Source organism: Lepidochelys olivacea (assembly GCF_965140295.1).
Source record: "Lepidochelys olivacea isolate rLepOli2 genome assembly, chromosome: 9".
Lineage (NCBI taxonomy): Eukaryota > Metazoa > Chordata > Testudines > Cheloniidae > Lepidochelys > Lepidochelys olivacea.
Window position 1 is genome coordinate 23,063,409 of NC_140419.1, and position 15,782 is coordinate 23,079,190.

The window sequence follows — 15,782 nt, forward strand, 5'->3', positions numbered from 1 at the left end:
CTGAGAAAAGAACTGTGCTGAATAGAATAACTATTTCTGTCTGTGTATCTTTTTTGTAACTTAAGGTTTTGCCTAGAGGGGTTCTCTATGTTTTGAATCTAATTACCCTGTAAGGTATCTACCATCCTGATTTTACAGGGGGGATTTCTTTATTTCTATTTACTTCTATTTTTATTAAAAGTCTTCTTGTAAGAAAACTGAATGCTTTTTCATTGTTCTCAGATCCAAGGGTCTCAGATCTGTGGTCACCTATGCAAATTGGTGAGGCTTTTTTATCCAACATTTCCCAGGAAAGGGGGGGTGCAAGTGTTGGGAGGATTGTTCATTGTTCTTAAGATCCAAGGGTCTGGGTCTGTAGTCACCTAGGCAAATTGGTGAGGCTTTTTACCAAACCTTGTCCAGGAAGTGGGGTGCAAGGTTTTGGGAAGTATTTTTTTGGGGAAAGACGTTTCCAAACAGCTCTTCCCCAGTAACCGGTATTAGTTTGGTGGTGGTAGCGGCCAATCCAAGGACAAAGGGTGGAATATTGTGTACCTTGGGGAAGTTTTGACCTAAGCTGGTAAAGATAAGCTTAGGTGGTTTTTTATGCAGGTCCCCACATCTGTACCCTAGAGTTCAGAGTGGGGGAGGAACCTTGATAGTATGTCTACACTACGAAATTAGGTTGAATTCATAGAAGTCATTTTTTTAGAAATCGGTTTTATATATTCGAGTGTGTGTGTCCCCACAGAAAATGCATTAAGTGCATTTGAAGGGTTCATGTTTAGCTATTCCACCTGGAAGCAGGCAGGGCACACCCTGACTGTTTTGTAGAAGCAATGCACACATTGCTCTATCCAAGGACAAGGGCTAGATATGAACCATGAGAACTTGATTGTTGGGACAGCAACTGTGGGAAGCTTTCTTAGCCTGGGCTCAAGGCCTGAGAACCAGGATTGTAGTAGATAAAGGATGGTAAATAAGTATATTAATCAACGTCATACATCCCTTTGTGTATCTTTTTGCGGTAGCAGTGTGTAATGCTTAGGGGGGAGAAATATAATAAAAGGAGAAGGTGGAAGGCGGGGGGGCAGAACAGCCCATCTCAGCTGACCAGCCTGCTTGCTTGCATAAAGCTGTGTTCTGTCTCATCATTGAACCGCCACAACTGGCGCCCAACGTGGGGCCCTCAGCACTCACCTCGCCCAGCAAGGGTTTCAGACGCGTCACTCATCCGCTTCGTGGATCCCGGTGAGTATTTTTCATTGTGGTAAGTATGGGAAGCTCCCTCTCTGCTTTGCAAGTGCAACACCGCAATGAGCTGCAGTATTTGCTGCGTAAGGCTCAGCATGACTGCCCCGCTCGAGCACTTACTCTCCTGCTACAGGAGGTGCGTGCCCAGTGCCCGTGGTATCCTGAAGCCGAAAGCCTTAAGCTAGTGGACTGGGAGCGATTGGGCCAGACATTGCACGAAGAGCCTCGGGCGCCCGTGCAGGCTTTACATGCCTGGCACCTCTGTCGCGACGCGATACTGCGTGTCACCTCGGATAGGCCCTCTTTCACGAGGCTGGTGATCTCGCCACGCCCGTCGGCTCCTGTAGCCATCCCCGTTGCAGCTCTCCCCCTTCTACTGATGCAACCCAGCGTGTCGCTTCGGAAAGACCCTCTCCCGTACCCACAGCCCCCCCTCTCCCTGCTTTGCCCCCAGTGTCTTCATTACCACCGCCTCCCTTGCCTTCCCCACCGGAGCCAGTGTGTGATCACACTCCGTCCGTGGGGCCCCATGCTCCAGGGCCCCCCGGAGGGTCATCTGTATCTGCTCAGAAGCTTTCGCTGGTGCAACAAATGGTTCACGCAGCGAAAGCTCGATCAGATCTTACAGCGGAGGAGCTGGCTGATCTGGTCTCAGTTTGCCCGGTGACCTGGCAGAATGATAACCAGGGCAACCCTGTGGGCACCTGGACCACTTTGCCATACTCGGTGGTTAGAGAGGTAAAGAAAGCAATTCGTGAGTTTGGCCTGACTAGCACCTTTGTGCGTGGTCTCATTGAAGGGATAGGTACTGGGTACTCCCTAATCCCTGAGGATTGGAAAACGCTGCTGCGCATGATGTTATCACCCAGTCAGTATGTTATTTGGATTAGTGAGTATCGGCAGATGGCAGAACGCCAAGCTCAGGTACATAGAGAGCACAGTATCATTTATGAGCATTTAGCAGGGGAGGGCCCGTTTGCTACTATTGAGATGCAGTCTCAACTTCCTCAGGCCGTCTTCCCCATTATTTCCACCTGTGCCCAGCATGCTTTCAAGAAGGTCCCGGATTCAGGCAAGCCTACCAAAAGCTTTGTCAGTATCCGTCAGGGTGCCTCAGAGTCCTTTTTGGATTTTACCAACAGATTGCATGAGGCTATCCTCCGACAGGTGGATAACACTGAGGCAGCTCACGAGCTCCTGTTAAAATTGGCAGTTGAAAATGCAAACGAGGATTGCCGCTGTGCTCTCCAGGCAGCGCAAGCCTCTGGTATTTTAGAGCTCTCAGACATGCTGCGGGCGTGCCAGAACATTGGCACACAAGCCCACAAGGCTGGAGTTCTGGCTGCCGCCCTGAGAAAAACTGGGAAGGAGGGGAAGCGTTGTTACCGCTGTGGTAAGGAGGGTCATTTTCAGCGGGAGTGCCGCTCATCTAAGGCACCAGCCCGACCCTCAAAGAAGTGCCCCAAGTGTGGGAAAGGTTATCACTGGGCTAATCAGTGTCGTAGCGGGTCGGGAAACCGTGCGACGGGTCCCCCCCGAACCCAGGGCCAAACGGGGGTGTTTCCCACTCAGACAACCGCTCCTCTGCCTTAAAATCCGTAGACTCTATGAGGGCGGCGACTGCTGGAAGTGCAGGGCTTGATTTGATCATGCAGGAGGACACTGACTTTCGGCTGCCAGGGGAGGTCTGTGCCATACGTACACAGGTGACGGGACCTCTCCCTGCCGGCTTTGTAGGTCTTGTTCTCCCTCGCTCACATGCTGGGAAACAGGGCTTTTTTGTCATTCCAGGGGTCATTGATGCTGATTACACTGGTATTATTAAGGTTCAGGTGTGGACTCATCTTCCACAGTCGCTCCCGTGTGGACGGTCAATTGCACAATTGATTTTAGTCCCCTATCAGGTGCCAGCTGCCAAGGATCGAACTCGGGGCGGAGGCGGGTTTGGATCGACGTTGTCTCACTCGCCGTCTCACAGCGCGTCTTCTCCACTTGTTGCTCTGACAATGTCAGTCCGCCCCTCGAAACCTCAGTTAACACTTCTCTTAAATGATGTTCCTTTTACAGGGCTGGTGGACACTGGAGCTGACGTTACGGTGATTCGTGATCTGGAGTGGCCGGTTAGTTGGCCTACGATTCCTTCTAAAGAATTGTGGGGGATCGAGAGTAGTAAACCCGGGCGCCACAGTTTGTCTTGGGTCACAGTCTCTAAACCGGGAGGCCGTACCCTTGCTACTATCCGCCCTTTTGTACTCCCTGTCCACCTCAATATTTGGGGCCGTGATTTACTCACAAAGTTAGACACCACCCTCGATATTAACATCTGATGGCCCAAAACCCTCCCTCACCCACCGTGCCCTCCGCATTACCCTTGGTATGGCAATCCTTAGAGCCCGTATGGATTGACCAGTGGCCCCTCCCTCTAGAAAAGCTAAAAGCACTTCATTCGCTTGTGCAACAGCATTTGCAAGCACAGCGACTGGAGAGCTCCACTAGTCCCTGGAACACCCCGGTGTTCGTTATTAAGAAAAAATCGGGTGCTTGGCGGCTGTTACATGACTTAAGAGAAATAAATAAACGCATCCAACCTATGGGCCCCTTGCAATTTGGCTTACCAAATCCAAATTTAATTCCTCAAACCGATCAACTTTGTGTGTTAGATTGAAAAGATTGTTTTTTCACCATCCCCCTTTGCCCTCAAGATCGCGAAAAATTTGCATTTACGGTGCCACAATATAATAATCAGCAACCCTCTCAAAGGTATCAGTGGAAGGTCTTGCCCCAGGGAATGCAAAATAGTCCAACCTTGTGTCAGCTTTTTGTGGATCGGGCCCTTGCCCCTTTCCGTGCCCGGTACCCTTCGCTAAAGGTCTACCATTACATGGATGACATTTTGCTAAGTGGTCCCCGGGTCACGGCACAACAGCTTGAATCTTTATCTCAGATTCTCGGCCAAAATGGCCTGTTAGTGGCACCAGAAAAAAATCCAACGCTCTTATCCCTACCACTACCTCGGATATAAGGTTTTACAAACCTATGCTGCTCCGGTTCGTCCCGAATTAATTCTATCTCAACCCCTAACCCTTGTTAAATTACAACAGATTTTGGGTAATTTAAATTGGATTCGGCCCTACTTTCGTCTCCCCACTTCAATGCTGCAGCCATTGTTTGAGCTCCTGCGTGGAGCCCGGGCAACGGGTGCAGTTATTGCCATCACTGAAAAGCATACTGCCTGCATTCGACAAATCAATGCAGCATTGAGTCAGCAGTTTGTGAACAGACTCCCAGAGGTCCGTCCCTTACGATTGGTTCTTCTTGCCACCCCTCATACGCCAACTGCGGCTCTGTTTGTACCCCGTACAGACACAGCCGTCTCTATTATAGAATGGCTATACCTTTCATCCACCCCCCTCGAAATATTTATCCGTATTTAGATGCCCTATCTGATCTTGTTCGTAAAGCCCACCACCGTGCAGTGCAACTCACTGGCACTGATTTAGTTGCCATTGTGCTCCCCTTGTCCCGTACTGAATTTGACTCTTTGTGCCACACCTCCTTGGCCTGGCAGGTTGCTCTTTGTGATTATGTGGGAGAGATTTCTTACAATCCTCCAAAAGATCCTCGGTTGGTCATTACCCAAAAGGTGCCCCTAGTTGTTCATCATCTTAGCCGCTCTCAACCCATTGTTTCCGCTGTCACTCTTTTTACTGATGGCTCTCCCCACCGAGGTGTAGTCACTTATCAGTTGGGTGACCCCCCTCGTTGGCATTCTCGTTTTACACTGCCTCAGCATTCTGCACAGCGTTCAGAATTGGCTGCTGTTATTTTGGCCTTTCAACTTTTTGCTGATTGTCCCTTTAATTTAATTGTGGATACCCATTATGTTTATCAGGTAATTGATCATTTACCCCTTGCCCTCATTACCCCTCAGGTTGATGCAGACCTCCTTCGCCTGTTTTTGTCTTTGCAGCATCTTCTTGCCACTCATCATTTCCCTTACTTTGTTGCTCATATTCGCAGTCATACCCCTCTGCCTGGGCCACTCACTGAGGGCAATGCATGCGCCGATCGCACGTTGCGTGGTCAGGTAAATTCCCTTTTTTCTGACTCCATTGAAAGCCATGCCTTTTTTCATCAGTCTGCCTCTGTTTTGGCCCGGCAGTTTCACATTCCTGCTGATCATGCACGTTCCATTGTTCATTCCTGCCCCCACTGTGCTGCTGCTGCTCCTACTTTTTCTTATGCCGTTAACCTCCGAGGTACCGCAGCAAATCAGCTGTGGCAAATGGATGTTACTCATGTGCCACAATTCTGCCCCTATTCGTTTTTACATGTTTCCGTTGATACTTATTCGGGCTTCCTTTGGGCAACCCCACAACGTGGGGAAGCCACCAACAAAGTTATTCACCATTTGCTGGCCTGCTTTTCTGTTATGGGTCACCCCTGCCAAATTAAAACAGATAATGCCCCAGCCTACTGCTCTGCAGTCCTCTCCACCTTTTGTGCCCGCTGGGACGTCCGTCTTAAACACGGAATCCCTTATAATTCCACGGGCCAAGCCATTGTTGAACGTGCCAATCGCACACTCAAAACCTTGCTAGATAAACAATTAAAACAAGGGGAGCTGCGTCTCCGAACCTTAGGAGACATTCAACAACAAATGCATATCCTCTTGTTTACTTTAAATAATTTAACACTGAATGCAGATCAGCAGACCCCTGCGGATCGGCATTTTCACAAATCTGAGGTACTGGAAAGACCGCATGTCTTTTACCGTCAGCTGCCCGATCCACAGTGGCTGGGCCCAATACCTCTAATCACTTGGGGTCGGGGATATGCTGCTGTGTCTCTCTCCCTGCAGGACCGTTGTGGCTTCCAGCTCGGTGTGTGCGACCGGCACTTATACAACATGGCATGGCACCAGGGGCTGTCGAATCCCATACCAGAGTTTCAGCTGACTTCGGAGGAGACCGCGTTGCCCCCCGAGTCGACAACGACGGGACGGAAACGGAGGAGGCGTAGTGTCCCAAACCGGCCCGTGACATGGGGAGCAGTAAAAGCATTGGTCGCCGCGGCCCAACGAAGACTGGCAGCAGATCAACAGCCAGAGACTCCTGAGACTTTGTTTGTGGCGATTCTCGCCCAAATCACTGTTAATTCTGTGATGATTGTGTGCCTTTTGTGCCTGCTATTTCCTGTAGGGGTTGGCTCGGAAGCGCTTCCCCCGTTACGAGCCCGAATGATATATAACATATGGGAAAGATTGGCTTCAATAGCAAATGTTACCCACTTTTGTCTATCTAATTCTGTAGCAACCGGAGATTTGTTAGGTACATGCCTTATTCCAGTATGTCATCACCCTGAGGAGATGGAGAATAAGACACTGTTCTCTGCTTATGCGAATCTTTCTTCCCAGTACTCTAGCATGGCTAATTGGGGCCCGGCCAACTATACTCTGCCTTGCACGGCTATATCCCTCCACACACCGTACCCGGCCGGGGCTCACAATGTCACCTGTGCGCGTGTAGTTAACTGCACTAGTACAAAGGTGCCTTTGGGCTGTCGAAAAATTTCTCAACCCCTTTTAACTTGTTCCCATGCTGTTAATGTTTCATATAATTATGGCCATATCATCCTACCATCAGGATGGTTTTTCACTTGCGGTTCACGCACCTTTAATTATATTCCTGCAAATTTAAGTGATGGCACCCTTTGCTGTCTTAGTAGAATGACACTTATATTGCCTTTTGCTGGTCAAAACCGTAGTAAAAGAAGTGTACCCCTTTCAGATGATTGTATTGCAGATGTTGAGCTTTTTAGTCGTGCTGAGTATACTGCCTTAGCAGCCTCTATTGTTGGGGTCCCCGCGCTTGCTATGTATTCAGCCAGAACTTTAAATAACCTGGCATGCTTTGCAGCAAAGGCAATTAATACAACATCCCAGGCTATTGCCTTACTTAACACAGAACAACACGAATTAAGGGATGCAATTTTGGATAACAGAGCAGCCATTGATTTTCTGCTCCTAAAACACCATCTAGGCTGCTCCACATTTCAGCACATGTGTTGCTTTAATTTAACTGATAATAGTCGCTCCATAGAAACTAGACTGGCTGAATTGGCCAGTCTTACAACACACATACGCCAAGATCTGGGGTTTGAGGGTTTTTGGAATTGGCTTACAGGTTGGCTGCCCTCTCTAGAATGGCTGCGACAGCTTTTTGGTTATTCTGTGTTTGTAATCATTGGGCTTATTTTTTGCTGCTGCTGTGTACAATGTATTCCTTCCTTGTTAAGACTTTGTAAAATTTCGCCCTGGAAAACTCCCCAGGTTATGTCCTTGTCTGTCTGGGAGTTAAATAGCATGACAAAACAAATTGACGGCTACCATGAGATGGCCAAATATCATTAAATAAAAAACGGGGGGATGAAGGGTTCATGTTTAGCTATTCCACCTGGAAGCAGGCAGGGCACACCCTGACTGTTTTGTAGAAGCAATGCACACATTGCTCTATCCAAGGACAAGGGCTAGATATGAACCATGAGAACTTGATTGTTGGGACAGCAACTGTGGGAAGCTTTCTTAGCCTGGGCTCAAGGCCTGAGAACCAGGATTGTAGTAGATAAAGGATGGTAAATAAGTATATTAATCAACGTCATACATTCCTTTGTGTACCTTTTTGCGGTAGCAGTGTGTAATGCTTAGGGGGGAGAAATATAATAAAAGGAGAAGGTGGAAGGCGGGGGGGGCAGAACAGCCCATCTCAGCTGACCAGCCTGCTTGCTTGCATAAAGCTGTGTTCTGTCTCATCATTGAACCGCCACATGCATTAACTTGGCAGAGTGCTTCCACAGTACCGAGGCTAGAGTCGACTTCCAGAGTGTTGCACTGTGGGTAGCTATCCCACAGTTCCCGCAGTTTCTGCTGCCCATTGGAATTCTGGGTTGAGATCCTGATGGGGCTAACACACTGTCGCGGGTGGTTCTGGGTACATATCGTCAGGCCCCCGTTCCCTCCCTCCCTCCGTGAAAGCAAAAGCAGACAATCGTTTCGCACCTTTTTTCCTGAGTTACCTGTGCAGACGCCATACCACGGCAAGCATGGAGCCCACTCAGGTACCCGTCACCGTATGTCTCCTGGGTGCTGGCAGACATGGTACTGAATTGCTACACAGCAGCATCAACCCATTGCCTTATGGCAGCAGACGGTACAGTACGACTGGTAGCCGTCATCGTCATGTCCAAGGTGCTCCTGGCCGATGTGGGCAGACATGGGTGCAGGGACTAAATTTGGAGTGACTTGACCAGGTCATTCTCTTTAGTTCTGCAGTCAGTCCTATTGAACCATCTTATGGTGAGCAGGCAGGTGATATGGATTGCTAGCAGTCCTACTGTACCATCTTCTGCCAGGCAGGCAAGAGATGAGGATGGCTAGCAGTCCTACTGCACCTTCTTCTGCCGAGCAGCCATGAGATGTGGATGGCTTGCAGTCCTTCTGCACCGTCTGCTGCCAGCCAAAGATGTAAAAGATAGACGGAGTGGATCAAAACAAGAAATAGACCAGATTTGTTTTGTACTCATTTGCTTCCCCCACTCCCCTGTCTAGGGGACTCATTCCTCTATGTCACGCTGCGGTCACTCACAGAGAAGGTGCAGCGAGGTAAATCTAGCCATGTATCAATCAGAGGCCAGACCAACTTGCTTGTTCCAATAAGAACAATTACTTAGGTGCACCATTTCTTATTGGAACCCTCCGTGAAGTCCTGCCTGAAATACTCATTCATGTAAAGCCACCCCCTTTGTTGATTTTAATTCCCTGTAAGCCAATCCTGTAAGCCATGTCGTCAGTCGCCCCTCCCTCCATCAGAGCAACGGCAGACAATCGTTCCGCGCCTTTTTTCTGTGCGGACGCCATACCAAGGCAAGCATGGAGGCCGCTCAGCTCACTTTGGCAATTAGGAGCACATTAAACACCACACGCATTATCCAGCAGTATATGCAGCACCAGAACCTGGCAGAGCGATACCGGGCGAGGAGGCGACATCAGCGCGGTCACGTGAGTGATCAGGATATGGACACAGATTTCTCTGAAAGCATGGGCCCTGCCAATGCATGCATCATGGTGCTAATGGGGCAGGTTCATGCTGTGGAACGCCGATTCTGGGCTCGGGAAACAAGCACAGACTGGTGGGACCGCATAGTGTTGCAGATCTGGGAGGATTCCCAGTGGCTGCAAAACTTTCGCATGCATAAGGGCACTTTCATGGAACTTTGTGACTTGCTTTCCCCTGCCCTGAAGCGCATGAATACCAAGATGAGAGCAGCCCTCACAGTTGAGAAACGAGTGGTGATAGCCCTGTGGAAGCTTGCAATGCCAGACAGCTACCTGTCAGTTGGGAATCAATTTGGAGTAGACAAATCTACTGTGGGGGCTGCTGTGATGCAAGTAGCCCATGCAATCAAAGATCTGTTGATATCAAGGGTAGTGACCCTGGGAAATGTGCAGATCATAATGGATGGCTTTGCTGCAATGGGATTCCCTAACTGTGGTGGGGCCATAGACGGAACCCATATCCCTATCTTGGCACCGGAGCACCAAGCCGCCAAGTATATAAACCGCAAGGGGTACTTTTCACTAGTGCTGCAAGCTCTGGTGGATCACAAGGGACGTTTCACCAACATCAACGTGGGATGGCCAGGAAAGGTACATGACGCTCGCATCTTCAGGAACTCTGCTCTGTTTCAAAAGCTGCAGGAAGGGACTTTATTCCCAGACCAGAAACTAACCGTTGGGGATGTTGAAATGCCTATAGTTATCCTTGGGGACCCAGCCTACCCCTGAATGCCATGGCTCATGAAGCTGTACACAGGCAGCCTGGACAGTAGTCAGGAGCTAAAAGAAAAGGAGTACTTGTGGCACCTTAGAGACTAACCAATTTATTTGAGCATAAGCTTTCGTGAGCTACAGCTCACTTCATCGGATGCATACTGTGGTAGTATGTAGTAGTCAGGAGCTGTTCAACTACAGGCTGAGCACGTGCAGAATGGTGGTAGAATGTGCATTTGGATGTTTAAAGGCGCGCTGGCGCAGTTTACTGACTCGTTTAGATCTCAGTGAAACCAATATTCCCACTGTTATTCCTGCTTGCTGTGTGCTCCACAATATCTGTGAGAGTAAGGGGGAGATGTTTATGGCAGGGTGAGAGGTTGAGGCAAATCGCCTGGCTGCTGGTTATGCACAGCCAGACACCAAGATGGTTAGAAGAGCACAGGAGGGCGCGGTACACATCAGAGAAGCTTTGAAAACCAGTTTCATGACTGGCCAGGCTACGGTGCGAAAGTTCTGCTTGTTTCTCCTTGATGAAACCCCCCGCCCTTTGGTTCACTCTACTTCCCTGTAAGCTAACCACCCTCCCCTCCTCCCTTCAACCACCGCTCACAGAGGCAATAAAGTCACTGTTGCTTCACATTCATGCATTCTTTATTCACTCATCACACAAATAGGGGGATGACTACCAAGGTAGCCCAGGAGGGGTGGTGGAGGAGGGAAGGAAAATGCCACACAGCACTTTAAGCACAGCACTTTAAAAGTTTACAACTCTAAAATTTATTGAATGCCAGCCTTCTTTTTTTTTGGGCAATCCTCTGTGGTGGAGTGGCTGGTTGGCCGGAGGGCCCCCAATGAGTTCTTGGGCATCTGGGTGTGGAGGCTATGGAACTTGGGGAGGAGGGCGGTTGGTTACACAGGGGCTGTAGTGGCAGTCTGTGCTCTAGTTGTCTTTGCTGCAGCTCAACCATACACTGGAGCATACTGGTTTGATCCTCCAGCAGCTTCAGCATTGAATCCTGCCTTCTCTCATCACACTGCCGCCACATTTGAGCTTCAGCCCTGTCTTCAGTCCGCCACTTACTCTCTTCAGCCCACCACCTCTCCTCCCGGTCATTTTGTGCTTTCCTGCACTCTGACATTATTTGCCTCCACACATTCGTCTGTGCTCTGTCAGTGTGGGAGGACAGCATGAGCTCAGAGAACATTTCATCACAAGTGCGTTTTTTTTTCTTTCTAAGCTTCACTAGCCTCTGGAAAGGAGAATATCCTGTGATCATTGAAACACATGCAGCTGGTGGAGAGAAAGGGACAGTGTGTATTTAAAAAGAGATTTTATAAAACAGTGGCTACAGTCTTTCAGGGTAAACCTTGCTGTTAACATTACATACATAGCACATGTGCTTTCGTTACAAGGTTGCATTTTGCCTCCCCCCAACGCGTGGCTACCCCCTCAACCCTTCCCCCTCCCCATGGCTAACAGCGGAGAACATTTCTGTTCAGCCACAGGCAAACAGCCCAGCAGGAACGGGCACCTGTGAGTGTCCCCTGAAGAAAAGCATCCTATTTCAACCAGGTGACCATGAATGATATCTCACTCTCCTGAGGATAACACAGAGAGATAAAGAACGGATGTTGTTTGAACGCCAGCAAACATGTACAACAAAGCATTGCAGTGTAATGATTCCCGAATACGTGTTACTGGCCTGGAGTGGTGAAGTGTCCTACCATGGAGGATGCAATAAGGCTGCCCTCCCCAGAAATATTTTGCAAAGGCTTTGGGAGTACATCCAGGAGGGCCACGAATGCCAGGGCAAATTAATCCTTTCACATGCTTGCTTTTAAACCATGTATAGTATTTTAAAAGGTACACTCACCGGAGGTCCCTTCTCCGCCTGCCGGATCCAGGAGGGTGGATTCGGGGGGTACTGGCTCCAAGTCCAGGGTGAGAAACAGTTCCTGGCTGTTGGGAAAACTGGTTTCTCCGCTTGCTTGCTGTGAGTTATCTACAACCTCATCATCATCATCAACATCATCTTCTTCGTCCCCAAAACCTGCTTCCGTGTTGCCTCCATCTCCATTGGAGGAGTCAAACAACACGGCTGGGGTAGTGGTGGCTGAACCCCCTAAAATGGCATGCAGCTCATCATAGAAGCGGCAAGTTTGGGGGTCTGACCCGGAGCGGCCATTCACCTCTCTGGTTTTCTGGTAGGCTTGCCTCAGCTTCTTAAGTTTCACGCGGCACTGCTTCGGGTCCCTGTTATGGCCTCTGTCCTTCATGCCCTGGGAGATTTTGACAAAGGTTTTGGCATTTCGAAAACTGGAACGGAGTTCTGATAGCACGGATTCCTCTTCCCATACAGCGATCAGATCCCGTACCTCCTGTTCAGTCCACGCTGGAGCTCTTTTGCGATTCTGGGACTCCATCATGGTCAACTCTGCTGATGAGCTCTGCATGGTCACCTGCAGCTTGCCACGCTGGCCAAACAGGAAATGAGATTCAAAAGTTCACTGTTCTTTTCCTGTCTACCTGGCCAGTGCATCTGAGTTGAGAGTGCAGTCCAGAGCGGTCACAATGGAACACTCTGGGATAGCTCCCGGAGGCCAATACCGTCGAATTGTGTCCACAGTACCCCAAATTCAACCCGGCAAGGCCGATTTAAGCGCTAATCCACTTGTCAGGGGTGGAGTAAGGAAATCGATTTTAAGAGCCCTTTAAGTCGAAATAAAGGGCTTCATCGTGTGTACGGGTGCAGGTTTACATCGATTTAACACTGCTAAATTCGACCTAAAGTCCTCGTGTAGACCAGGGCTATGGGTTCTTTACTCGATTAAGTGGCCAAAATCCTGAATAGAAAAACTTGCAATTCAATAATAATTGAAAATACCCAGAAATACATGCAAAAGCAATCAAAATAAAGGCAGTAGTTTCAAGTTTTATTGTTAAATACAATGTTTTGACTTTTTTTTTAAGTGTCATTAAATCAAAGACTGAACTAAAAGAATGTCAGATTAAAAAGGAAACTGAAGGCGCAGATTGGTCTAGTGGGCAGCACATGTGGCTAGAAGACTTGGGTTCTTTTCCTAGCTGTACTGCAAGACATTGGGCAAGTCATTTCACCTGTTTCTCCTCCCATCTTTGTCTATTTAAAAATATAATCTCCTCAGGGTAACGGTAATCTTGTATAATTTGTTTGTACAGTACCTAACCTTGATCTCAAATGAGGCTCTAGGTGCTACCATAATAAAACAAATAGGAAAGACCTGGTTTAAGTAACACATATTGGCATGGTCAGACTTGAGGTGATGTTATTTGTAGTGTTCTGGTTTGGTAATTGACCCTAGTACTTACAATGAATCTGCCCTCTCTTTATACGAAGACTTATTGGACCTTCTTGCTCACTTTAGGGTCCAGATATTTATAAAGTTTTCATTTTGTTGAACAGTTTTTCCATTTCTCTATTTGACTGAGCTGATGCCTGTGTTTGCAAGTAATTTCTTGTAAACATTTTAATTCTCTTGTGACTACACAGACAAGCATGTGAGATAGACTGTTTCCAGACACATCTTATATGCCACCAGAGGTTCAAATGTGGGCCACAAAATGAGACTAAGTAACCCAAATGGAGGAATGTAAGATGCCTAAAATTTATACACTGGAGTCACTCACATGATTTGATTTCATTCATGTACCAGTAGGTGACAGGACACAGACACATTTAGATGTCCCACCATGAGAGACAGTTTGTGGCTATACTAAATGTTTACATAGCTTATAAGTTAAAGTGGAAGACTCAGTATTTTAAGGGGAAGTTCTATTTTCTCATAATTTTTTTCCCCCACAGAAACTGCTAATTAGGTTTGTCTAGATAAATGTGTGGTGAATTGCTTCAAAACAAAGGAAAAGCAGATTACAAGGTGTACAAGCATAATTAAATAACGCGTAAAGCAGCATCAGCAGAAAATTGGGATGGCTACTGTATTACAACATTTAAAATGCATCCCATTAATATGAACATTATCCACTGCAAAGCAAGCACTGAATTTCTACAAATATTTTATCAATGTCAAGGTGAACTTCATATTTGCAAGTCACTACAACTCATTATATTGAAAGATTCATAGACAAACCTGTAAGGGTCTGGAAAGTAATATACGTGATGAATTGTGGTTTGAATGATAAGTCTCTGGATGACAAATGACAGTTTGGCTACTGTATATTAAATAGGGTTTTATACACAAACAAAACTTTTAAGTACATTATGTGGCACTAAGAGATGCAACTATAATCAAATTTACACAACTTCTAAGCCACAAATAAGATTGAATGAGATTTATGCTGATGTTAATCTGGATTCTGTAAAGTTATCTAAGGCTCTTATGTTGTAAACTAAGGACCCTGTAGTAACCTACCCACCAAATCATGGATCCTCAAATCATAAAGCCTAAGCTTGCATAAATCACCACACAAAGATTGCAGAGGAAACAGATTTAGACCCCACGTATGAAATCTTGGCCCTACAGAAATCAACTCTAATTGACTTCAACAGGGCCAGGATATTAAAGTCCAGAGATAAGCCACCCAGGAGGGATGAAAACACCTTTCCCCAATGGAAGATTGGGGAACTAAGCAGGTAAAGTTCACTAAACTTAGTGATTCCTCTTATTTATCCCATTTATGGTTTCCTGAGGATGCAATCCTGCATGGACTGGAGCAAATGCTCTACAGTCCTCTTTAAGGGAAAGTTAGAAATTGGGCAATAGTTGGTGAAGTCATTGTTGTCCAGAATTGTTTTTCTGATCTGGACCAGTTCAGAAAAGCAGTTAAGCCAAGGATCCAAATAACCTTACTGAAGCTTAGCTTGAAGTCAGTGGGATTTAAGCACATGCCGAAGCACCTTGCTAAACAGGAACAGATGTTGGCTCTTGGTTAAAGTTAAGTATGTGTTTCAGTGTTTTGCTGTACTAGGTCCTAAGAGCTGTGTGCTGCTTGCCCCGTCTTAAGGAGGTGTTCATAATCTCCATAGCTAAAGTGTCCCAGACATTCTTCACCAGTTTTAAACCAGCCAGCAAAGGCAGAGTCATCTCTCAAGCAGCTGCGTCATGAATGTCAAGTTGAGAGACCAGGTGGAATTCTGTCAGTGAAGATGGGTCCTCTGTTCTCCTCAAGGTTTACTCAAAATCTGGCCTTGCTAGAACAGTGTATTCCAAGAGATTTTGCACAATGGGAAGCTTACACTTCAGATTTTATTGCAGAACTCAATAAAAGTAATACAGATCATAGTAAATGGCTACAGGCATTTAGGATCATTGTTCTAAAAATGTCATGAGGCTGAGATGGTTATAACCATTAAAAGATATGATCCTCCCGCTATTCTAAAATGATAATCTTAAACGTTGTAAGACATTTAGAAACTAAACTGATGACCCAAAAAATGAGCTCAAATTAAGAAATATCTGAGTGAAAGAGTGGGAGTGAAGAAAGGAGAAACTAAGGGCTTGTCTACATGTGGCGGTTTAAACCAGATTTACTTGATTAATAAGATTCTCCTTTCAGTCAATTATGAACAAACTCACGACTGATCATTTCCAATTCAATGTACTGTTTGGTGTAACATACCATACAGGACACCCACCACCACCTTCTTAATATACTTGTTTCAGAGAATCTCCCCAGGATTATTCAAGCACGAAAGATGACATGATCCAAGTTTAGAATCCA

The 15,782-nt window shown here is 47.1% G+C and overlaps 1 protein-coding gene across 1 annotated transcript; it reads left to right on the plus strand.

The window, feature by feature from the left end:
* Window positions 1-755: 755 nt before the first annotated feature.
* On the plus strand, window positions 756-15,167 carry LOC311525778 (uncharacterized protein; the record flags this gene model as incomplete). Its single annotated transcript, XM_084638117.1, has 5 exons — window positions 756-1,230; window positions 3,301-3,353; window positions 5,204-5,320; window positions 6,095-6,835; window positions 15,030-15,167. The coding sequence occupies exons 1-5, from the start codon at window positions 1,020-1,022 to the stop codon at window positions 15,165-15,167; spliced, it is 1,260 nt and encodes a 419-aa protein (XP_084494243.1). The 5' UTR covers window positions 756-1,019.
* Window positions 15,168-15,782: the final 615 nt, after the last annotated feature.